General features: G+C 38.6%; 1 protein-coding gene across 1 annotated transcript in view; it reads right to left on the bottom strand.

Annotated features, from left to right (window-relative positions):
- Positions 1-6,185: 6,185 nt before the first annotated feature.
- LOC140230388 (tyrosine-protein kinase CSK-like) overlaps positions 6,186-27,319 on the bottom strand; it is a 123,574-nt gene continuing 102,440 nt past the window's right edge. Inside the window, exons 6-11 of the mRNA XM_072310537.1 lie at positions 26,290-26,392; positions 23,892-23,982; positions 21,979-22,052; positions 21,124-21,322; positions 7,532-7,618; positions 6,186-6,460 (exon numbers count right to left, since the gene is read on the bottom strand). Of these exons, the coding sequence (XP_072166638.1) occupies positions 6,275-6,460; positions 7,532-7,618; positions 21,124-21,322; positions 21,979-22,052; positions 23,892-23,982; positions 26,290-26,392 (740 nt within the window). The 3' untranslated portion in view covers positions 6,186-6,274. The remainder of the gene's footprint in view (positions 6,461-7,531; positions 7,619-21,123; positions 21,323-21,978; positions 22,053-23,891; positions 23,983-26,289; positions 26,393-27,319) is intronic.

A 27,319-nucleotide genomic window follows, 5' to 3' on the forward strand; every position in this document is an offset into this window, starting at 1 on the left:
GCCAAATTCCAAGGTCCCAGATAACCTGTACTACTAAAATGCAGCACAAAGTACACTCGGTAATGTTGGTTTGAACTCACTAATACCTTGTGGCATCATAGAGCTATGAAGTGTCATGTATGCATGCAACTTAACTACACAATGTTTTAAGTAAATTTGGCAGAACACAGCATATCTTAAGAATATTAATCTGTAATATCTTAGTAATAATGCCCTTTGCACCTTTGGTGCACAGATGCAAAAGGAAAGGAGTATACTATCAAAACAAAAATTTTCAACTCTAAAAATAGCTAATGTGTCTTATCTGATCCATAATCAGCACATGAGGTTCTGTCAGTGGCATTGGCCAGTAAAGAATTGTCATTGATAATCACTGGAATATGGGTAACATTGCCTTCTGTATGTGTGGATGCTTTGAGGCAAGTAAAAACCAGCTTACTAATACTTGCATATGCTGTGGGAGTTAATCTTTATGAATACTTCACAAGTATGTCCTCTGTGAGGCTGCAAGCAAATTGTGCGGACAAATCAATAAGCAGACCAGTTTTAAGTGATGCCCAACTGAAATTGGCAGTAGTGCCTGACAACTTACATTTACAAGAAAGCAAATGAAAATAACATCACATACAAAAGCTTGTATTCTCAATGTAAACACAGTTGTCATGTCTTCAAACCCATCTGATTTGAAATATGCAGTGGAAGGAGCCATTATAGAGTTTACATCAAATAATGCAATTCAAAATTTCCCCTCATACAAAATATCACTTCCCACATACGTATCAATGTAACTTTCATCTTTTCACCATCTCTTCCTTTCCAGTGGATAGTATGCCCCACTAAAGACACAAGCTTGTAGGTCTACCCAGTGCCTATGAATAGTTGCCATTATCAAGAACATGCTCACATTGCCCACTTTCGGTAATACTTCAAACTAGTGGACAGAATTTCAGTAAATTAGTCACCATCTCATACACAAACAACCATTATTTACAATTTCCGATAATCACTACAAAGGTTGTTCTACTGTGCACTACTAACTGAATTATTAACCTAATTAGGGCATCAAGACAGTACACTACAATATGCGACTCTATCCTTAAACTAAGAATGAAGCACTTTTCGACAGGGGTGCATTGCCACCAGTCATAAGAGACAGTATACAATATACCTGGGTAACTGTCTTCATAGTTTGCACTGTTTTAATGCAAATATCTGAGAGTAAATAGTTGTCGCACATTACATGTCTTTATACTGAAAAACCCACTCCTATAACAAGTGGGTGAGGTGTGCTCCCATGGGAAGCTCGGTCCATTATTCAAAAAAACCTTCTTACCACAGCCGACAGGAAGATGCATTGACTGTGTAGTGGAATATATGCATATGAAAGTATCAATTTGCTTGTGAGATTCTGTAAATAATGCTGAATTTCATCACACTGTAATACTATGAGAGAATGACTTTTTAAAAGGGAGTGTCAAATTATCTCATCTTGAGGCTCTAATACTGGAGTATGGTTTCATTCTTTGATTTGAGAGTGAATAGCTGTCATAGCAATTGTATATCCATAGAGGTCTGTGAAGACACATCAACAGAATAGACAGGTCATCCTATATTTATCATAAAATTTCCATGGATAAAATTTGATAAGCATTTCAGAAGAAAGCTATGAAGTATTTATACTTCATTTCATCTTGAGTAAGTACAACATATATGTGACTGCATAGACATCTTGTACAAAATGATTACTGCACTTCCAATATGTTACCAACCCAGTTGCAACTGATTTTGAAAGAAACCACCAAAATAGACCCTATTAAAAACAAAACAACAACTGAAAATACAGAATAAAACAAAACAAAATGTAAACAAGTACACAGAAAAAGGGGGATTTTACCTAAATAGTGCTTCTAGATCATTTGGTGTGGAGGCCCAAATGAGTGGTTGTGAGTAAGGTACAGTATCAAGTCCGACACCTCCTAATGTTGACTTATAGTCACTAGGTATAAAACCAGTTGGTTTAATTCCCAGATCATCTGACACCAATACAGCTAAATCCACTTGGTCTACCTGGTATTGTCGATTTGGTCTAATGGCCATTTGGTCTAATCTGCATTTGGTCTTAAACCCAATTTGGCTAACCGTCATTGCGCCTAATGACCGAATGGTCTACTGGCCAGTTGCCACCTCATTTCCGCTCCCCCCCCCCCCCCACATTTTGTGTGATACCATCTGATCTATTACCAGTCTCTCCAACTCTCAGTTTAGTCTCTTTTTTTTTACTTGGTCTATGGGCAGTTAATTTATTTAATGTAAATTTCACAAGGTTTCATATTCAATTGATCCATTTCCATTTTGTACAATTCCATTAGATCTTGTTTCCATCTGGTGTATAAGTTAATTTGTCGCATTATCATTTTGTCTAAATTTCTCAAACACTGTTTCGGCTAATTACAATTTAATCTGATTTTCATTTGGTCTAATTACCGATGGGACTACCCGCTTCATCTACGAGTTACAAGTTCTAGGCAGATTTAAAATCTGAGCAAGCGTGACTCATTAGTTTTGCAACACAGGCCCACTTTATTGCATAATACACAGGAATACATAGATAGGGTCTAACCACTTGGTGCCCATACTTTTTTTTTTTTTTAAATCCTGGAAGTGGCACCAAAAAAAAAAAAAAAAAGTATGAATGAAAGGCAGTATTAGCAGTTTAATTAAATTTTATGCAGATAGCACCACCTCAATGCAGTCAATCAAGTCTTTACCACTACATCTGCAATAGCTTCAAGTGAAGTACAGTTGTAGCATAGATGTATGTGTGCACTGCACAGCACACTGGCTTAAACTTGACCAACAATCATGTACAAAAAGTAAACTGCATGCATCATGTTGGCCTATATTGCTAAATAGAAATGTCTTGAGAACAGTTTTGAACTTTAAAACTGTGAAAGTTTCCTTATATAACATGGAACAGTGTTCCACAGTGTGGGTGCAGCATGTTTCTTTGTTCAGTTATAATGAAATTTCTTTATAACCAAAGAAAATTACTGGTCCCAAGGACTTTTTTAAGCTTTGGTCAAAACAACATTTCATAAGCTTTGGTCAAAAAACTGAGGAAGTAGTTAAATCTGCAAGATCTTTCCTTGATCTTCTGCCATTAATATGCCGTTACCATGACAACGTACTTTCGGGTACTGTCGAAAAATGCGTCTTGCACATCTACAACCAAAGGCACACATCTGTATCAAGTTTCATGGAAATTGGGCAAAAACTGACGAAGTAGTTTGCAACACAAAATTTTCCATCATTTTGGCTCATAATATGTGAGCTGTTACCATGGCAACATACTTTTTGTCGCTGTCAAGAAATGTGTCATGCTGACCTATATCCTAAGACAAACATTCAATATGAATTCCACGAGAATTGGAAGAACACTGATGAAGCAGTTTTGCCATGAAGCATTTTGCCCTATATTTTACCAATAACATGCCGTTACCATGGCAACGCACTTTTTGCCACTGCGGAAATATGTGTCAAGCACATTAACATATTCAGATGAACATCTGTACCTAATTTCATAAAAATTGATCAAAACCTGTGGGAGGAGTTCGCGATGCAAGATTTGTACCCATTTTTGCCCATAATATGCCGTTACCATGGCAACGTACTTTTGGGTACTGTCAAAAAATACGTCTTGCACATCTACAACCCAAGGCACACATCTGTGCCACGTTTTATGGGATTCGGTTGAAAACTGAGGAAGTAGTTCGCGACGCAAGATTTGCAACGGACCGACCGCCCGACCGTCCGCTGATTCCTATATACCCCCTTCAAACTTCGTTTGGCGGGGGTATAAAAAGGCCATTAGACCAACTGGCCAGCAGACTAACTGAAGTAGCCCAACTTGTGATGAAATGAAACTTTGCCAAAATGGTGATCAGACTATGTGATAAACTGCCTAGTATGAAGACAGAAGCCAAAATGAATGGAGTCTACTGTATCTCACAAAATGGTAATTTAAATTACCAGTAGACAAAATGAATACAAGGGAATAATACATGAGACAAACAGGTGATTGAATGATCTGGTAGATACACTAAGTGGTAATAGACCAGTTGGATATTAGACAAAATGGGCATAAGTGGTAATAAGATGAAATGGCAATTAGACCAAATGGTTACTGTCCAAAGATGAATTGGCTGTAGATGAAATAGGATTAGACCATGTGAGATCACGCCAAAACTTGGGCATTTGACAAAGTAGGGTTGGACCAAGTGGCGATTTACCCTCTCGATAGCTTTCCCAGTTTCTACAGACTCTTATCTGAATATAATAATTTCATGTAAACTTTCTGTTCAGAGTATCTTTCAGCTTGGCAGTGAACAAGAAAAGACTGATGAATTCAAGTCATTTCAATATTCTTTAACAACTTGCTTTCTTCCAGATGTTCAAGGGGAAATGGGCCACGCATGTTCATCAGGCACATCCTACAACGAGAGTCAAGACTTAAGCATTTTGATATCTCCATCACGAGTTGTCATTATGTATTACTGAACTTGTTTTAAATCATAACCCTTAAACCCTGGTCACACTAATTCAGAATCAGCATGAATCAAGCAGAACCAGCTGGAATTAAGGATTTTCAAAATTCGCACCACATTCAGGAGAAAAATTCAAATTCTAACAGCTTGGTAGGAATGCTGTTCGAATACTTGGAATGCACCTCGAACCCATCTCAAATCATTCTTGCACATTCTGAATGAATTGGCTCTCGAATGCTGCTTGAATGTAGTTGGAACGCTGTAGGAATATTCAGAATGCTGTGAGAATGCAGTCAGAATTTTTAGAAAGCACTTCGATTGCTGCATGAGCGCAGTTCGATTGCTGCCCGAAGTCTGATGGTCAGAAAGCGCCTCAAATGCAGCACAAACTCATTTCAAATGCGGTCACAAGAACGGGCCCGAATGTTTGGAATGCATTCAGAATGTCGTCAGGATTTTTAGAATGCACTTCAAATATGCAGGAATGCAGGAAGAATTTTCATTCCACTGGCATTCCGGCTCATTCCGCCTCTAGTATGACGGGGGTCACAAGAATGGGCCTGAATGTTTTGAACGCATTCAGAATGTTGTCAGAATTTTTAGTATGCACTTTGAATATGCAGGAATGCAGGAAGAATTTTCATTCCACTGGCATTCCGGCTCATTCCGCCTCTAGTGTGACGGGCGTATCAACAAAGGCTTTGCAAGTAATGCTACATCTTGTAAGTTGATGCTTGCTTGTATAAACACACACAGTTCTCAATACCTATGAATAATGCTTAAAGACTGTAAACACACTCCAAACAAAGAAGAGAAAAACAGAAGACTTTCATTTTGGTATACACATGGTTGCTGTGTTTGTCATTAAATCAAAGGACATGTTCACCTTAATATACATGTGGATTGAGAGAATGCAGCAATATCAGTAGAACTCATCACTGAAAGTTTGAGGGAAATTGAACAATTCGTCTAAAAGTAATTAATTTTTGAAGTTTCAGTGCTGCCATCGCTGTATGAGCTACAGCTTGTGATGCCACATGCATAAAATACAAAGAAAATATTACAAATTCAACATATTTTCACTTTTCTCTCATGATAAAAGAGCACTTGACTTGCCTCTTTCACAAGGGGGAATAATATTACCCTTTAAACTTACATCAGTAATGAGTTGAAGGAATATGTAATTTTTTTCAAAAAATGAAATTTTGTGAAATTCTAATATTTTCCTCATATCGTGACTGCGCATAAACATTAGAGATTCATAACTTCTAACGGTTAGTCCGATTTTCCTCAAACTTTCACTGGCAGCACTGAAACTTCAAAATTAATTACTTTTAGACGAATTGTTCAATTTCCCTCAAACTTTCACTGATGTGTTCTACTGATACTGCTGCATTCACTCAATCCACATGTATATGAAGGTGAAGTTGTCATTCAAACATTCTAGATGCATAAGGCATTATGTGATACAGTAACAATGTATGTCAAAATTATATACAACAGGATTGCGGTTTCTTGACCCATTTCCCATAACTAAATAACAAACCAAGAAACATGGCAAACAAGCATGGAGAGAGACAGAAAAGAGATGAAAGCAACATACATGAGAAAAGAGTAATGAGTTTAAGGTAGATGGTGAAGAATATATTTTATACAAAAGCAAGACAAAATGACATAATGAAATGGAAAAAGAAAATTAGAAATCCCCATGACACAGAGCACTCCGTCAATCATGAGTCACTGTTTACTATAGCATAGAGTGACTTGAGTTTGTCTTCCAGCTCTACAAACTTTGGCCTTTTCTCTGGGTTGAGGTTCCAGCACAGTTGCATCAACCTATGAACATCCTTGCAGTTTTCACCAGGGGTGGCCATTGTGTTTCCATCATAGAGAAAAGCCATGACATCATCAGCGGGCTGCAATATTACAGACAGATTCCACCAAACGAATAACATGTTAGCTCCTTGAAGGGTGACAAGCTATTCATAGGAATTCAAAGTTTATTCAAAGTTTTGAAATGGCTGAGGAATCCAAAAACAAAGTAAAACAAAGTGGTCCTAATAAAAGGTGGGTCCCACGTTTTATTTGGACCTCCTTGGTTTTGGATATACTCTTTCATATTTCATAAGAGGTTTCTCATTATCTCACAAAAAAGTTGGAAACCTGAAGCTCTATCTTAATATTACAACACAAAAGAATCATGTGATAGCACCTCAAAAAGTGATTACCTGATTTTTATTTGAGTATTTGATCTATCTTTACCCCCGCCAAGGGAGGAGGTTATGTTTTCATTACCGTTTGTTTGTTTGTCCATGTGCAAAATAACTCAAAAAGTAGTCAACGGATTTGGATGAAACTTACAGGAAAGGTTGAGAATGACACAAGTAACAAATGAATAAATTTTGGTAGTAATCCGATAATTTTTTGGAATTTATGAAAAATTTTTGATATTTTGACAGGTAGGGTCAATGAACTTGGGATTTCAAGCTGCGCATTTTTGAGGCTTTCAAATGCGCACTAAAGTGCGTGCTCTAGTTTCTGCTAGTGGGAGGCGCGCCGCGCAGCTGAGGGTTTATGACGTAACAAAGGCTTCTATATTGGGAAATTGGGCAATTTTTCGGCATGTAAACCTTTGGGTGGAAATCACTGCTCTCGCCCACGGAGCTTTTCCCCAGTGGTGGAGAGGAGAAAAATCTCTTTGGGAAGAGCAAGATCATCGGTGGAAAGTAGCTGCTTGGCGGAGGTCTGCGCTCTCAGAGTGCATTTCTAGTTCCAATCTATCAATCTACATGTCTGTCTACCTCCCTTGCTAGCTACACATCATTCTATATATACCTTGACTAAAATATTTAGTTACTGCTGTCAGGTTGTCTTAAAATACCATAAAATATAGTAAAGCAAACAAGCACATCTTCTGAATTACTTGGTTACTGACTGAATCATACACATGTATGTAACATCAGAATTACAAGGGAGTGGTTACTTACTACTCTGGGGTAAGGTACTCTGCCAAATGAAAAGAGTTCCCACAGCAGGATTCCAAAGCTCCATACATCTGATTTTGTAGTGAATTTCTGAAAGAAACAAGATATAATGAGCCATTCTAAAAAGTATACCGGCAATTCATCGGGTGAGAATGATAAGGCCGTTTAAGGTGCCTCGCACACTATGGCTTTATATGGCATCTTAATGCTCTTGGCATTCTCAACCAACGAATTTCAAATTTAAGAGCTCATATACATACTGACATTGTATGTAGTTAATGGCAATCATGTCATTCAAGTAAAACAAAACAAAAAATAACGGTGCTAGTGTACTTTCGCACCTGTTGGCCAAATGATCTCCAATCATGCACAAACTCGCTCTAAATATCCAACAGCCTCAAATTTTTGTATCTGAGTGAGATTCAAGTCCAGTAGAAAAGGAATTTTCACCGTTTTGACACTTTTTACACTTGTCGAAATATGTCGATCACAGCTAGTTTGCTCTGCGATAACTGCGTTGCACAGGAGCAGAGAGCGCAGCACAGTTTACAAAACACGCTCACGGCAGTGAGCCGAGTGCCGTGAGCCGAGCGCCACGATTAATCTGAATGTAAATATCGGAGCATGACAGTTCTTCTATGGCATCTTTAAGAAGATCATACTCTTTTTTTTTTGGTCTTTCTCTCAGCTTGCACCAAGTCGCAGTAGCGATTGATTGAGGATTAAGGTTGTTCGTGTTGTGTGTGTCTGTGTGTGCGCACACACATGTGCGTATGTGTGAGGGTGTGTGGTTGTGGTTGTTTCTTTTCCCTTTTTTTACATACAGAATTCTCTGTTTTCATTTGTAATATTGACAATGTGGAATTTATGTTATAATGAAATTTGTGTAATCTTATCATGAATTAATTTATACTGTTGTATGGAAAAGGAAGAAAAATAAGGGATTGACAAAAACAAAAAATTGTGTATGTGCATGAAAGAAGATTGTAAAATATGTGGTTATGAGACAAGGGTGAAAGAATATAAAGCCTTTACAAATAAGGCTAGGAAAAGGGGGAAAAGGAAATGAAAAAGAAAATAAAATGAGACATGAAACTCGTCACTGTAAAAGACGAGTTAGGTGATACGCTGGGAGTCATTAGATATCAGTCACCTGTGATCGACATCGAAAACAATCAATATATAGCGACTTTAAGTTATATTGCTGCAATAATATGTTAGTAAAGTCGATTTTTTTTACCTTTCTAATTCAGATCAAATTGTTTATGACAATGGCAAACAACATAGACAGTCCCGTACGTGTTGTCTGTAGAATGTGCAAGTAGGCCTAAGTAGATTAACATGCAGGTTTTCTTAGTAAGGTGTATCTGTACCATGTCGTCCTTGACACAAACAAATTGAAACACGACAATAAAGTGTTTCAAAGATTATCTTGACTTTAATATTGGTCTTTTCAAATATGAACTTTGAACCTGATTTGCATAACCACAAGGCAAGTGCCATAATGTGTCTCGCCCATTCACGTACAAGAAATTGTACGCGAATGGGATATATCTGATTAAAAAAAAGAGATATAACAGATACGAGAGACCCGCGGGTCTAGCGCTCACCTGAGTATCGCAAGTTCACCTTTCACGCAGTCACTAATCTTAATTATTCACAGCTCTACTAAAATTTGACCAGGTATTCTCAAGTAGAAGATGAAAATGTACAATAAGGGCCCAAATTTTTTAAGATTGGGGCCCTCTGGGTGGGGCATGGTGCCAAACTTTGATAAATTGAGATCCTGACCCCCTAGGGATGCTACCTGACAAGTTTGACCAAAATCCATCATGAGGTTTTCAGAAGAAGATGAAAATGTACAATTCAGGCCCCCATTTGGACCTCCCCCCCCCCCCACCCCCAAGAGGGGCACCCCTGGATCTGCTGTGAACAAACTTGAAACTACAGTCATTAATGTACTCACTCATAGTATTATCTTAGCTCTATAACTTCTGATTCGAGAAAAGATTTTTACAGATTCCATAATTTTGGGGGGTTTGGGCCCCCCTGGGAGCCCCCTGGGTGGGGCATGGTGCCCATTGTAACAAATTGAGTTCCTAACCCCCAGAGGATGCTACCTGTCAAGTTTGATGAAAATTGGTCTTGGGGTTTTCAAGAAGAAGATGAAAATGTAAAAAGTTAACACACGACGGACGACGGACGACGGCCGAAGGACGATCGCAATAGCTCACTTGAGCCTTTGGCTCAGGTGAGCTAAAAAAGAGATATAAAAGAGTAAAAATTTATGGCAAAAAAGAAAAGTGCCATAAAAACTTAACATTGGGCTCTAAAAGTTTGTTGACCCATGCTTGTGACCATTGACCTTGTAGTGACCATCCACTCCCCAAGGGACATCTACCATCCAAGTTTAGTCACAAATGGAGTTATGATCAAAAGTTATGACCCATGATAGAAACGCGCCATAAAAACTTAACATTGGGCTCTAAAGTTCGTTGTCCCCTGCCTGTGACCTTTGACCTTGTGGTGATCATCCACTCCCAAAGGGACATCTACCATCCAAGTTTGGTAACAAACGGACCTATGGATCAAAAGTTACGACCCATAATAGAAACACGTCATAACAATTTAACATTGGGCTCTAAAAGTTCGTTGACCCATGCTTGTGACCTTTGACCTTGTGGTGACCATCCACTCCCCAAGGGACATCTACCATCCAAGTTTGGTCACAAATGGAGTTATGGATCAAAAGTTATGACCCATAATAGAAACACGCCATAAAAAATTAACACTGGCTCTAAAAGTTTGTTGACCCCTGCCGGTGAGCTTTGACCTTGTGGTGACCATCCACTCCCCAAGGGACATCTACCATCCAAGTTTGGTCACAAATGGAGTTATGGATCAAAAGTTATGGGCTCTAAAAGTTCGTTGACCCCTGCCTATGACCTTTGACCTTGTGGTGACAATCCACTCCCCAAGGGACATCTACCATCCAAGTATGGTCACAAATGGAGTTATGGATCAAAAGTTATGACCCATAATAGAAATGCGCCATAAAAAATTAACATTGGGCTCTAAAAGTTTGTTGACCCCTGCCTGTGAGCTTTGACCTTGTGGTGACCATCCACTCCCCAAGGGACATCTACCATCCAAGTTTGGTCACAAATGGAGTTATGGATAAAAAGTTATGACCCATAATAGAAACGCACCATAAAAACTTAACATTGGGCCCTATGGATCAAGAGTTATGACCCATAATAGAGACACGCCATAAAAACTTAACATTGGGCCCTATGGATCAAGAGTTATGACCCATAATAGAGACACGCCATAAAAACTTAACATTGGGCCCTAAAGTTCATTGACCCCTGCCTGTGCGCTTTGACCTTGAGGTGACCTTCATATATGGTAAAATGTGAAACTTTGTATGACCCCTCTTCCCTCGAAGTTTGATTGCAATTGAAGCCCAGAGTAAAGAGTTATTGAAGTTTTTGTAGCGTTACGGACAGACGACGGACGGACAGACGCCGCAAGCGATCCCTTAGTCTCCCCGCACCTCTGGTGGGCTCGACAAAAACTGCTCTATCTAATCTTGTCATTATGGGAGAGCTCTTACAGCTACAAGCCTGTAAAATTTTCCAGCAGTAAAGCAATGAAGCGTCCAATACAAAACAAAGTAAAATACAGCGAGTGTGTCTTTACATGACAATGGGATTTATACCTGGACGAAATATGGTGCTATATTGTACCTACTTACTGACCCATTTTAAGGGCTCTGCTGCTTGAGTATCCATGTTCAGCTAAATGAATTGTAATTTGGCTATAACGAAAAATTCCCATGAGCAATAGAAACACTCTAACCTCCGACACAAAGCAAGGGAAATTGCGTGTTTGTGTTCGTGGGGGTGCCTATACTTGATGAAATAGTCAAATAAATGACATCGGAGAAAAATAAACAAAGCTCTTACAGCTACAAGCCTGTGAAATTTTCCAGCAGTAAAAGCAATGAAGTGTCCAATACAGAACAAGGAAAAGTAGAAATTACGCGGTGCGTAATATATGTCCCCGCCGGAAGTAGCATTTTGTAACAAATGTGCAATATAGGTAAAAAATCAAGGTCAAAGGTCAAAGAAGTCAAAGGTCAAAATTCTGTGTAGAAGTGTTGAAGCCCTCACCTAGTGCCATCACATAAAGCAAACGGAATCGAAATCGGGTTAGAAATGGCGAAGGAGTAGCATTTTGTAGCAAAATGTACAATACAGGTCAAAAAATCAAGGTCAAAGGTCAAAAAAGTCAAAGGTCAAAATTCTGTGTAGAAGTGTTGAAGCCCTCACCTAGTGCCATCACATAAAGCAAACGGAATCGAAATCGGGTTAGAAATGGCGAAGGAGTAGCATTTTGTAACAAAATGTACAATATAGGTCAAAAAATCAAGGTCAAAGGTCAAAGAAGTCAAAGGTCAAAATTCTGTGTAGAAGTTTTGAAGCCCTCACCTAGTGCCATCACATAAAGCAAACGGAATCGAAATCGGGTTAGAAATGGCGAAGGAGTTAGCAGTTTGTAGCAAAATGTACAATACAGGTCAAAAATCAAGGTCAAAGGTCAAAGAAGTCAAAGGTCAAAATTCTGTGTAGAAGTTTTGAAGCCCTCACCTAGTGCCATCACATAAAGCAAACGGAATCAAAATCGGGTTAGAAATGGCGAAGGAGTAGCATTTTGTAGCAAAATGTACAATATAGGTCAAAGGTCAAGGTCAAAGGTCACGACTGAAATTCTGTGTAGAATTTTCAAAGCTCCCATGTAGTGCTATCATATAAAGCAAACAGAATCAAAATTGGCTCATAAATGACAGAGAAGTAGCAAATTGAAGATTTTGATCACACTTGGACGCACGGACGCACACACGGACACACGGACGGACGGACGGACGGACGGACGGACAGACACACACACGTACGGAGCCCGTTTCATAGTCCCCTGCTCGAACTCGTTCGGCGGGGACAACAAAGGCAAATAGACAGAGGGTGTGTTTGTTTACATGACAATGTGATTTGTACCTGGACGAAAGCGGCATTACCTCAATCAAAATAAAGAAAGAGACATCGCTCCTAACCACGTAACTAAACGGAAAGTCTCCTCGAACCAAGAGTGTGGAACGTAAGCTTCTACGTGAGAGATGAATCATGACGATCACCCGTGACCGACACATCTTTAAAGGGGACAATTAGAAGTGGAAGGAGTGCATAGCATATTGTCTCAGCAATTCCAAAGCAATGACACCCTTACATTTAGGCATACCATAATTTCGCCTCTGAAATCGATGGTATTAATCATGCAGCATTGCTTGCATGGTCCATAAACTTTGCTTTACAAACTTTCAGTGAAACGTGTCATAACATAATTCTGTAACTCCATTAGCAGTGATTGACTGCATAAAGAAAGATATATCAAATGGAACGCTTAGCACATATATCTCAGGGGGATTATAACCTGATACTCTGTTCTTCACTGCCCAGATGCCAACAACACTCATCACCTACGGCTACGTATAGAGAAACCGCCATGACGAGAACAAAAGTTTTGCCTTTTCTTTGGCAGAACGACACACAACCCCTTCAAACACCCTAGAATTGGCAGGGAGGGACATGAAAAAGTTCATTACTAATACTAAACAGCATATGCATTCCACTCATGTGGTGCAAGATACCTCTATAGCAACATAAAGCCTGTCTACAACTCCCTTCGAACAATGACAACCTGAAATTGGAATTTGTCAACACTGACAAATTAGGTGATCCGATCTATTCGAAAATCAATGATTTGAGTCCTGCTCCCAATAGGCATGACCATACACTAGTTTCATCTGTGTTTAGGGACATTGGCCGTGTGATGTTTGGATTCTCATTTAGAAAAGGGAGTCAGGTCTGCCATCTTTGGTACCAAATTCCGTATACACTATAACGAAGATACAGAATGAAGTATATTTGACCATTGACCCCATTTTGCACAGCAAAGATTGCATCTGAGCAAAAAGTGGTTATTTTGTGAAATGATCCTTGTAACATGGTCTTTGCGTGTGCAAAATATGGAAAATATTGGACATGTATTCTCCAAGATACAAGATGAAACATTTATGACCTTTGACCCTAATTTACCTACCCAAGATGGTGTTCGATCAAGTAGTTGTTATTTTATGAAATAATGTACGTGACATCAACTAAACATGTGCAAAATATGGGGGTGATAGGGGCTGTTTTTCTTGAGTTATTGCAAAGAAAGTTGCAGAAAGAAAGAAATATCTCAATACATCGAAGATAAGCTTTAATTTCAACCAAGTTTTTTGACGTGATGTAGACGTCGTTTGAAAAAAACGGAGGGCACATATACAATAGCCTAAAGTCTCAGCTACAACATATTAAAATCTGGGAGAAATTCACCAAAGGATAAGTGAGCTAGTGCTCAAAAAAGATAGTCATCTCAATTTTCACATCTAGAAAAATTCCCTCCCATAGAGATAACACATCATAACAAAGATACAGAAAGAAGTACATATGACCTTTGACCCCACTTTGCACAGCCAAGATGGCATCTGAGCAAAAAGTGGTTATTTTATGAAATGATTCTTGTAACATGGTCTTTGTGTGTGCAAAATATGGGAAAGATAGGACATATATTCACCAAGATACAGGATGAAACATTTATGACCTTTGACCCTAATTTACATACCCAAGATGGTGTCTAATCAAGTAGTTGTTATTTTATGAAATAATGTACGTGACATCAACTAAACATGTGCAAAATATGGGGGTGATAGGGGCTGTTTTTCTTGAGTTATTGCAAAGAAAGTGGCAGAAAGAAAGAAATATCTCAATACATCGAAGATAAACTTTAATTTCAACCAAGTTTTTTGACGCGATGTAGACGTCTAAAAAAAACGGAGGGCACATTTAGAATAGCCTAAAGTCTCAGCTACAACATATTAAAATCTGGGAGAAATTAACCGAAGGATAAGTGAGCTAGTGCTCGAAAAAGATAGTCATCTCAATTTTCATTTCCAGAAAAACTGCACTCCCATAGAGATAACACGTAAACTGAACAAATTTGACAAGATTACTTTCAATCCATTTTTACGAGGTGATGCCGTCATCCAATCAAAATTTTGTAATTATATTTCTGAAAGAACATTAAATAAGCTACATCATACTGAAATCTGGGTAAAAATCAGCAAAGGATTAGTGAGATACGCTCGAATGAACTTGAAATTTGATGACGTCATTTTGAAATTTTAATTTTTTTACTTTATTAAGAAGAATCATTTTTTCAGCATCGCCAACCCATGAAATGACATGTACAACTCATCAGCTTTCAGAATATGTAAAGAAAATGGGGGTCACCCACCATCCTGACGAGTAAAATCGGATTTAAAATTGCCGGTTTTTTGGCATAGTTGCACTGTATATCGCCATTGACGCGTGCGCGGAATTTCAACTTTGACGGGCCCGTATGACGTCATATTGAGTGGGATTGACTTGAAACTTGGTAGAAATATTCCTTGACATTTCAGACATCCAATCCGTGTGAAAAAACAGGAAATTTCTATTGCATATGAGCTGTGCGTGCGTATAAGTGCGCATGTGTACTCGTCTAGCGCTCACTTGAGTATCGCAAGTTCACCTTTCACGCACTCACTAATCTAAATTATTCACATGCAGCTTTACTAAAATTTGACCAGGCATTCTCAAGTAGAAGATGAAAATGTACAATAAGGGCCCAATTTTTTTAAGATTCCTTCATTTTGGGGGGTTTGGGCCCCCTGGGGGCCCCCTGGGGGCCCCCTGGGTGGGGCATGGTGCCCATGTTAACAAATTGAGATCCTAACCCCCTAGGGATGCTACCTGCCAAGTTTGACGAAAATCCATCATGAGGTTTTCAGGAAGAAGATGAAAATGTACAATTTAGGCCCCATTAGGACTCCTCCCCACCCCCCCCCTCCCCTGGGTCCCAAGGGGGGCACCCCTGATCCTGCCATGAACAAACTTGAAACTACAGTCATCAATGTACTAACTCATGGTATTAAAGGTCCAGTTTACCTTTGGGAGCAGTGATTTAAAAAATGTTCAAGATATCACATTTGATGCATATGTGTAGGTCTGTTGTATCATAAAACGTCCTACCATATGAAATATTTGCAATGAAACCTAAAATATAAGGAAATATCAGGGTTTTTCTCAATAAACCGTAACTGTATACGGTTTAGTCTGGAAACATTTTTATTATAACTATTGTTCACTTTTCGTGTATTTAACGACACTTAACATCGATTATACGGATTCAAATTTTGACAGTGGTTGTTTCTATCCCTAACTCACATTTTAGAACTATTTTAAAGCACTAATGCTTTCATCTGCAAATGGTAAATTATGCCTTTAACTAAGCTCTATCACTTCTGGTTCGAGAGAAGAAAATTTTTACAGAGTCCTTACTTTTGGGGTGTTTGGGCCCCCCTGGGGGCCCCCTGGGTGGGGCAAGGTGCCCATTTTAACAAATTGAGTTCCTAACCCCCTAGGGATGCTACCTGCCAAGTTTGATGAAAATCGGTCCTGGGGTTTTCAAGAAGAAGATGAAAGTGTAAAAAGTTTACGCACGACACACGACGCACGCCGGACGAAGGGCGATCGCAATAGCTCACTTGAGCCTTTGGCTCAGGTGAGCTAATAAATCAGGAATCGTTTCGTCCACATTCCATTCTCATTTTCAGTTTTAAGCTGCAAAATTGTCAACCTGATGAGATTTGAAAAAATAAAATGCATGATTACTGCAGCTTATTGTCTCAGCTACAACATACTTAAGTTTCAGAGGAAATGGAGCAAAATCAGCAGAGCTAAAGGTGCTTAAACGTTGTCAAGTCAATGCATGGTTTAAAAAAAACAAATCCCCTCCTACAGACATAACACGTAAACTTGTCTGATTTTGAGTCTTTACATTTAATCACAATTTCCAGTATGATGACGTCATCAAATTTCAAAACCATGACATGGACTTGAAAGGCAAATGTTCAAAGTACAACATATCTGAATTTGGGATAATATTGAGCTTAAACAACAGAGATACGAGCAAATGAATGTTAGAAACAGTACCTCACAAAAATTAATTCCACTTTTTTGATTTCAGATGACGACATGGAAATATTGATACTTGAAATGTTATTTACAATTCATACGCTTTTGTAATATGCAATAAAAACATAGAGTCACCGGACATTTTAAAGAGCTATGGCAAAATAAACAGACATGTTTTTTTCACTATATTTGCACATAGACACGCAAGCGGAATTTCAACTTTGACGCCAGTGCATTCCTTTGTTATAGGTCAAAATCGATTGGAAATCAATGGATATTGTTAGTTAATGTATCAGGAATCCAAATCAGTCAAAAAATTTGCATTTTCATGTTGCTTACGCGCTGTGCGCGGAATTGTTTGAAACGCTTAGAATTGTCTGAAACTTCGAGAGTTTGATTGTTTTGAGCATTTTAAAATTTTGACTCGCGCGTATGTGTGCGTAATGATGACCTGGGTAATTAGCATAGAAAAGGAAGATCAACGTGACCTGAACTTTACATCCACCGAAAATGATTCAGAAATGACATTTAGTTATGAAGTTATGATCGATCATGTGACATGGTCCGAAAATCACGAAATGGCGCCTAGATGACGTCAGAGATATGTTATCGTCATGAAAATTTATTGTGGCTAGATATTGTCAAGAGATATGTTGAATGAAAATGTCATGTCATTCCGTAATGTCAGCGTTGAGATATTCATGACACAAAATGTGGCAGAAAGAAAGAATAAAAAAAAGGGAAATTTTGACAATCAAAATAGGTGATACGCTGATAGCGTATCACCTAATAAACCTGGAAATAAAATTAAACAAAAGATTTACAAAATAGAGAGTTAATTAAAAATAATGGAAGGAAAGAAAGAAGAGAAACTTGCATTATAAAGGAAAGCAAGGGAGAGATGGATTGTTTGAAAAGAAAAGAGGAAAGCAAAGAGAAAAATATACTAGATTGAACTAGAAATGTCGCTACATATGGCGACTGGTATGCCTCCGCCATAATACATGATTCTCGTAATAGGCCTATAGTACATATGGACAATGTGTGATTACATTTTCACAAAATTGGCAATATATTAAAATGACATGATGGTCACAAATGTGTTGAATGTTCACCTTCCTTGACCTAGGTTTATTGGATGAATGGGAGAGCATGTATTTGGGGATTTTAGAACTTTTACTTGACTTTGACCCTTTCAAAAGTTTATGCATTGAGTAATTTTCCAAGGTACGGAGAAAAAGTGTAATTTCTGTATTGAATAGTAAATTGCTACCATTTTCATCTGGCCTTTGACCCTTGACCTTTGACCCTAAAATTCATAGGAGAATCACTGTCAGGCAGAACATGCATAAATATGTACTAAGTTTCAAGATAACTTGAGCCACTTCCGAGATATGGAGGAAGAAGTAAAGTTCAGCACTTTCACTTGATCTTTGACCTTTTGACCTTTGAGGCAAAAAAACAACAACTTCCCACAGAATCTCTATTGGGTTATACATGCACACACCAAGTTTAAAAAAAAAAATAATCCTACAGGCATTGCATGAATATGAGGGAAATAGTAAAATTTTGAAGTGTTGCTCTTGACCTTTGACCCCCTGACCTTTGACCCCATGAACCCAAAATTACCTAGATAATCACTACCAGTCAGTACATGCATATACACTATGTTCCATGGAGATACCTTAAACCATTGCCAACATATGGAGAAAAAAGTGAAAGTTTAAAATTTTTACTTGACTTTTTGACCTTTGACCTTTGACCTCATGACCTCAAACTTTCATCAGAGAGTCTTAACCCGTTGAGGACGATTTGATTTTGCTACAACACGCATTTCCCATAGACCCCTGCCCGAGTATATTCGGGACTCGTCCTCAGCGGGTTAATTGGGTAATACATGTATACATTAAGTTTCAAGAAAATATCTTCAGGCATTGCATAGATATGGGGGAAATAGTGAAATTTTGAGCATTTGACCTTGACCTCTTGACCTTTGACCTTGAGCATGTGCACCCAAAAGTTGATAGGCACAACTTCACCCCTGAATACACATACACGCCAAGTTCCATTAGGATACCTCAAAAGGTTTTTTAGTTACGCTGTCCATAAAATTCATTACGGACGGACAGAAGGACGGACGGACGGACGGACGGACGGATGGACGGACGTAAGGACGGATGGATGGACAGACAACCCGAAAACATAAGCAGAGGAATAAAAAGGGAAAAGCACCAGGTAGAATGATAGAATGAGAGATGAATCAAAACTGGATGAAAGCAATGATAAGGAAGGAAAGAAAGAACTATACAAGTTGAAAAGGAAATGAAGAAAAGGATTCATTAGAACGACATATAAGAACTAGAAATGTCACTATGGCGACTGGTGTATGCCTCCGCCATAATGCATGGTTCTCCTAATAGGGCTATAGTACAATGTCTTGACAATGTGTGATGACAGTTTCACACAATTGGCAAAATATTAAAATGACAGGTTTGCCACAAATGTGCTGAATGTTCACTTTCCTAGAACTAGGTTCAATTGGATGAATGATTAAAACGTCAGAGTGCAGGTATTTGGGGGAACTGATGATTTTTACTTGACATTTGACCCTTTCATAAGTTTATGCATTGAGTAATTTTCAAGGTATTGAGAAAAAGTATAATTTCAGTATCAAATGGTAAAATAGTATTATCTAAACCTGGCCTTTGACCTTTGACCTCACAGTTCCTAAGAGAATCACTGTTAGGTAGAACATGCATAAATATGTAAGTTTCATGATAATACCTTGAGTTACTTTTGAGATATGGAGGAAGAAGTGCAATTTAGCACTTTCACTTGACCTTTGACCTTTTGACCTTTGACCTTTTGGCAAGAAACTTCCCACAGAATATATATTGGGTTATAAATGCATACATCAAGTTAAAAAAAAAAATCCTTCAGGCATTGCATAAATATAAGGAAAGTAGTGATATTTTGAGGAGTTGACCATGACCTTTGACCCCCTGACCTTTGACCCATGACCCCCAACTTCCCTAGATAATCACTGCCCATCGGTACATGCATATATACTAAGTTCCATGAAGATACCTTGAACCATTTGCGAGATATGGAGAAAACCATGAAATTTCAACCTTTTTTTCACAAAATAACCTATGACCTTTGACCTTTGACCCCGTGAACCTAAAATCCTAACAAAGTATCATCCCCCCAGGATATACCCTCATACCAAGTTTGATGCAAAACCACCTAACGGTTCTTGAGATATTGACAAAAACAAAACGGGACGGACGTACGGACGGACAGACGGACGACCCGAAAACATAATGCCTCCGGCCACTTCGTTGGCGGAGGCATAAAAAGATATTGGAAATATAGAAAGGAAATAGAAATGTCGCTTTGGCGACTGGTATGCCTCCGCCATAATGCCTGGTTCTCCTAATAGGTCTATAGCACAATGCCTTGACAATGTGTGATGACAATTTCAAATAATTAACAAAATATTAAATAATGATATTAATGATAACATCAAAATATTTTTTCCTCTATGTCTCTGTAGACTCCTGAGAAATCTGAAAAAGGGTGATGACATTCTGAAATAGAAATGTAGCTATGGCAACTGGTATTCCTCCGCCATATTGCATTAACCTCCCTATAGGTCTACAGTACATATTGCCAATGTGAGACAACAATTTGACATAACTGGCAAATGATCATTATCTGGTAATTAGATATATTTTGGAGCCACTTTCAAAATATGAAAAACAGTTGAAATTCTAGCAGTTTCATTTGACCTTTGACCCCATGGCCAAAAACTTTCCCTATATAATCACTGTATATTAATGCATGTATTTCCAAATTTAATTACCCCCACCAAAGGTGTTTTGTGCCCATTGTTCCTATTTGAACAAATGTAGATTTTATTACCTTACAGATGATACATGTACCTGGCAAGTTTTGGTGAACAGCCATCATGGGATTTTCAAGAAGAAACTAAGATGTAAAAACTTCACCCACGATGGACAACACACAACAAAAGCCAGACAACAAATCAACACAATAGCTCACTTGAGTCTTTGGCTCCGGTGAGCTAAGAATAAAGGAGAAACATATTGTAGTGAAGTATAGTTGGTAGAGCAACATACACTTGTACATACATAATGCATTACGATGTTTGCTTTTTTTTGGGGGGGGGGGTGGCAGAAATAAAAATGAAAATTTATACTCCATTACTCTTTGTAAACACCTCTGCATGTGGAGAGGCAAAGGTCTGACACCTGAACAAGAAAGCAGCAATGCCTGTTTATTCTCAGAGACCATAAACTTTATTCCTTTGTGTGCTCAGTGAAAGATTTTTTTTTTTTTTTTTGTATCAGTGTAAGGAGTTTTGAATTTTTTATTCAATGCTAAATCTTTTTTTTTCACATCTGAAGAGAAAATCATGTTTGTCTGCTTGTTTGTTTATTGAATGCTACATACCTTGTCCTTGTAAGCCTCTGGGGCAGTCCACTTGACAGGAATCTTGCCACCTACACCAAGCTGTGTGCTGCTGTCTTGAGCCAGTCCAAAATCTGACACCTTAGCAATGTCATCCTCCGAAATTAGGATATTCCTTGCAGCCAAATCTCGGTGCACAAAGGTCTTCTGTTCAAGGTATACCATGCCCGCTACGATATCTCTGCAACAGTTGAAGAGTAAAGTGTTTTGTTTCAGTCAACACCGTTAGGTCTTAAACAAATAAAACAGCATCAAAAGAATAATTTGTGCAAGCAAATTATATTCTTTCTTACTTATATTGGCAAAATAAAGTTCACTGCACCACATATCAATCCATAACATTCAATGAACAAACAGGGTGAAAGGTTAATGCCAGTCTTCAGATGGGAATATACACATGTGTATCCTTGGATTTTAAAACATAATTTTTCTTAACTTTTCTCTGAACTAGAACAGCTGATGACACTGCGAGTACCTGAAAGTATGACAAGTAAAGCAAATCATATACTGTACGAGCTGAAATTTTTGCGTACAGATATTTTCGCGAATTGCTACTGGGAGGACATTTGCGCGTGTTGTTAATTTCGCGGTTGTGACGGTCTAATTGAATGTAACTATTTGCGCGTTGTTATATTCGCGTGTTGTTATTTTCGCGGTTCAAAGGCGATTCGCGAAATTCGCGAAAATAAAACCACCGCGAAAATTTCAGCTCGTACAGTAGTAAATCTCAAAGGACAACATCAATAATTCATCAAAGCAACACTTCAGTGGCTACATTGCAGGCATTCGTTTCCAGTTGCAGAGTGAGAATAGAGAAAATAAAGCTGTGAAACTTACAAGGAAAATTTCAGTTGAAGTTTCTTTGTGATGACAGATCTTCCCCGTGACCTCACATAATCCAGGAGATTTCCCTTAAACATGATCAAAGAATAATTTGCATTTTAAGTAGATCACAGAACTGTGTATTCAACAACATGACAGTACTCTGCCTATTACAAGCAAACCAAATCAAAAGGGGTACTTTCATTTGTTCATTATAGATTTCTTTCTTGGTAATGTGTTGCCCCTGAAAAGGGCAGTTTTGGTGTAGACTTGCCACAAGCTAAAACCCCGAGGAGATCTCCTCAAACAAGTGCTCTCAACTTGGAGTCGGAGTCATCAGGGTCGAGGTACATCAAGTTGTCTTTGTAGTCATCATCTTCCCCTCCTGCTGGCTCCTCTACCTCGTGGTTTGCCCACAGGACATCATCCTCTGTCCCGTCTAAGTTGTTTGAGATGCAGCACGTCTTGAAGGACTTGCAAATCAGCTCTGGGGTGATCTCCTCTCATGCCTCCAAAATCCACGAGCAGATTGTAGGCAGGTCTGCCTTCCGTTGTCAGCCTGTCTTGGTGAACATGTGCTCCCCAGTGATTATCTAATCAGTCCAACGATGACAGAGTCCATCCTTGAAGAGCTTGTTTATGCAAACATTGAGCAGCTGGAGAAAGGATGCATTCTCCAAGGAATGACTGCCAGATCGACATTCATCTGATGCATTGTTGCTTTCACCCATCTGTCTTGTGGCAGCGGAACGCATTAAGCACCAAAAGACTGCACTGTCTGTTGAGCCCTGTGACACATCTACCGCATACACACCGGAGCCATTCATTGAGACCCTCGTCCATCCAGCCTTTGTGTTGCGCTCTGACAATGATGCTTGCCGGGAACTTCTTCTTGGGCAATGTTTTTATTTTGATGACGACATAGGGTGGCAATCTCTGAGAGCGATGTAGTGTATGTATATATGCATGGACAGGCAGCAGCTACACCCAAATGCCTAGTCTACCATGTGCACATACACATCTATAATAGTGCACGCAAGGTGCTACATTAAGTGCTTGCCAGATTGCTCGAGGAAAGTGAAAATCAAAGTTGGACAAGTGTTTTCGAACGATGAGAAATAAAAAATGCTTGCCTAAATTGGACAAGCAAAAAGTTTTGCAAAAGTCAGAAACTTTCCAATACTTACATGAGAAAGCCCTAATACAATGCAACACCAACACTCGACTGGACCAAGTTTGTTACTCCAATGTGTTTACAGTGTGTGTAAATCAACGTGTGCTGTTCATTCAAATGATTGTGTTTTATCAAGCCCTTGAATTACAAGTGATTTTCTTTGATTATTTCTTAAAATGTTTCTGGACTTTCTTTTCGGGCAAGTAATATTCATGTTTGGGCAAGTGTATTGCGAAAATTTGAAAATCTGCTTGCCTGACAGGGGAAAGGGGTAAAAAAGTTATGTATTTGTAGCACCCAGGTGCATATGAGCAGTTTTGATATTTGCTTTCCTGATCATGAATTCAATTATTTGTCAAATTGTCTTATAACTTCTGATTCTTGACATATCACGCCTGTGAAATGTTTGGCATTTATATATAGATATTTTCACATTAGGATTTTAGATGTTGAAAATAAGATAAATCTGCAGAATGCACCTCAGGTCTGTAATGTTTCTTTTATAGTATAACATATCCCTTTTTGTAGCATATGCTCTGGCATTCCCTCCCCTGTCAGTCAACATTATCTTACAGAATGTTAAGGACAGCTGGTTCAAAATATTGTATGCCATTTCAATGTTCACATTTCCTACAATGACGAAATATGAAAACAAAATTATTTAGAGGAAGCACTGCTGAGATTTAGGTGCACGAGTAAGAAACGGTTATCACTACGCAAAACATGATAAATGAACCTGAAGCATTCTACTCACTTTGGCCATGAATTCAAGGATGATGGAGATACCATTAGGATTATCTGGAACAACTCCTATGAGTGCCACCAGGTTAGGATGTCTTAATTGCCTGCGTAAGAGAAAATTAAACGAAAACTAGAACTATCACTGAATGTCGAATGCCCCACCTAAAACTGAGAGTCAGCTCATTCCACAATATGTACATTTTGTAGTTGTATGTGTTTCCTTGAAAAATATGTTATCATGGCAACTCACGGTTCATCATTTATTACAGGTGTGTTTTGCTCACTTAGAAATTAACCATATCACAACCAACCACGAATTAACTCGATGCACTGTGAGATTTTCATTTTAAAATATTGTTACCATGGCAACACATTTACGATAATAAAAGATGAAGTTTGCATGTCACATGTGCCAAATTTCAGCTCATTTGCTTTTAAACTGAGAGAGTAGGTCCATCCACAACATTTTGTGTGATTTTGTAAGGAAAATTTATTGCCATGGTAATGTAATATGTAATCCTGATGGAAAAGGTGTTTTGCGATTGGCACATCTACCTATGATAGTGGTCACAAATGCTACATTTGGGGTTAATTGCTCAAAAACTGAGGGAGTTACGTCAATCCACATATTTTTGTATGATTTGTATAAAAACGGCTGTTGCAATGGCAACAGATTTCTTAACACTCGTGAAAAAGGTGTTTTGCAGCACTTTACATTACATTGATTGTATGTGCCAAATATCAGCTAAATTGCTTTAAAACTGAGAGAGTTATTCCATCCACTGCATTTTAAGATTTTTATGAAAATTTGCCATAGCCATGGCAATGCATTTTGCGATACTGATAAAAATGTGTCTTGCCTTGCACATCTACCTCTGACCGCAGTCACACATGCCAAACTTTAGGTCTATTGCTCAAAAAATAAGAGTAGTTCCTGCCACATTTTGCATGATTTTATGAAGATTTGCAGTTACTATATAATGGTAATACACTACTCCATACGGATGAAAAAGGGCCTTGCATATCCACGTATGATAGCAGTCAAACATGTCAAATTTTGGCTCAAAACATGAATAGTTGGAGCTACATGTGTACAAGATTTGGCAACGGACAAATCGACCGCCCGACCAGCTGACCTGCTGAATGCCCGACTGAATGACTGACCACCTGGCCACCCAGCCTCAGAGTGATTCCTATATACCCCCATATACATTGTGTGGGTTGGGGTATAATAACCACTAACTACTCTAAGAATGGCTGGTGAAAACACTAATCATCAGCAGATACATAGTACATTGTAGCACATTTGCACTAGATTTTTCTTCTGCATTTGAAACGATAAAATAGCAGTATTTTATAAAGTCGACTTCTACGAACCTATAAGAGTTAATACGTTTTGACAAATTGTGTATGTCATGCAAACGAAAGGAAATCGACTACATTTGCGTTCGTGTCGGAGTAAGTTATTGCTACAAGCTTTGTAACTGTATATCTATCAAGAGGTGTTCGACACAAACAAAATGAAACATGCCAATAAAGAATTTTGAAGGGTCATCTTGACTTTAACATTGGACTTTTCAAATATGAACAAGATACTCAGCAGTGAGTATCTTATTAATGAACAAAGCATACTCACCTGTCAGTGTGTAACACTGCTATTCCCTATCCCACCCAAAATATCACTGGTTGGTTCTCCCACATAATTTGTAGGTACGCCCCTGGCACCCAAAGTGTGCAACCCCGACAGGGCCGTATATAAGGACCTGCGTTCCCGCTACACTTCCACTTTCGCTAACATAAACTAGCTGAGTAGATTCAGCGGGGAGGCAGGGTGGGAGATAGACACAAGAAACTTACTCTTATGCTGCAATACTCTTTCTTTTACTGCCTTAACATGATATCATAAAGAATTCCCTTATTAAAGCCCCAGTCACATAGACATCCCAGATCACCCCGGATCATCCCTGGATCTGATCTGGGGTGATCCGGGGAGAGATCTGTGTTGACACTTTGGACATCCATGTATGTCCGTGTAGATCCGGAGACATCCGGGAGGCCAACACGGCAACTTTTAGAGGTCAAAAACATCCAGCGTCATCTGGGGATTGCTGTGTTGGCAGAGCAATCCGGGATGGTCCGTGTGGCTGCCGTGTAGCTGCCGTGTTGATCCGTGTAGATGCCGTGTTTGTCCGTGTAGATGCCGTGCTCTTCCAGCCTTATCCGTGTAGCTGCTGTGTTGATACCATGTGTACAGTCATATCAACGCTTGTCGACACTCCATGTGACTGGGGCCTGAAATCTATCATTCACAGTTGCACATTTGTAGAACATCTTCTGATGCAACAGACATAAGAAAATCTACGCTGAAACTACAAACTAATCTGTCCATAGTTTCATAAAGCCAAACTTACGTCATTATGGATGCTTCTGAAATGATGGACTGCGCTGCTTCATTATTGCCAAGGATAACTTTTACCGCAACCTTCTTGTTCTTGTATTCACCTACACGAACAGCTGTGAATTGACAGAAGAAACAAGTGAATAAGAGTCACAGATATACACATCTATAATGAAACTTTAAAAAATATAAAAACATTACTAGAAGATACAATGTATACAGATATGAAAGGAATCATCTTTAAAGAAGCAAACAAAACTGAACTGAATAAAGTAATCTGCACTTCACAATTGGTCATCTCACTGTTGCTACAAGTTGTAAAAAAGGGAAGTAATGTATCAACCACATTCTTTATACTATAAAGACCAAGGGGGTTCGAGAGATGGAGTCACAACAGTCTTATTTGCTTTGATCCCATGCTCGCAGCTGCCACTCAAAAAAAAATATTTGATATATGTGCCAAACTCGATCTGCCCCATAGATACATGTAGGAAGACAATGGATTCACATCTCATTGCATAATGACTAGCCACTCTCTAAGAAAGATATGTCTTTACAATGGTAATTACTTTATCCCTGCTTATAAACAATGGGAGGTAGACAATGGTAAAGACATGGGCAGCGCGAATAGAAATTGCTCAAATATTGATGAAATAAATATATCAAAATTAATTGACAGAACATGTCTGGACACTAATCTGACATATCAATTTATAAATTTACAGATATTTGAAGATGATACCATATGTGACCATGCATAACAAGACCAACAAAAATTCGCACACACTGATTTTGAGTGAGGACTGAAAATAGGTGAAATGGGTCAACCTAGCCAACCTTGAGTTTTTCATATATTCTGAAAGTCGTCTTCTACATTGTGCTCAAGATTGGGATCATAAAACAAAAACAAAACAAAAAATGCATTCCTAGCAGTTTTCCTCCAACACATTTTTGTAGAATAGTGTGAGAAGGGGTATCTTTATAGAGTCCCTTTTCAATTCTTAAAATCCCTGTACACATTCTTCATTTTCAACTCTAATAAC

Source organism: Diadema setosum, chromosome 7, assembly GCF_964275005.1.
Source record: "Diadema setosum chromosome 7, eeDiaSeto1, whole genome shotgun sequence".
Taxonomy (NCBI): Eukaryota; Metazoa; Echinodermata; class Echinoidea; order Diadematoida; family Diadematidae; genus Diadema; species Diadema setosum.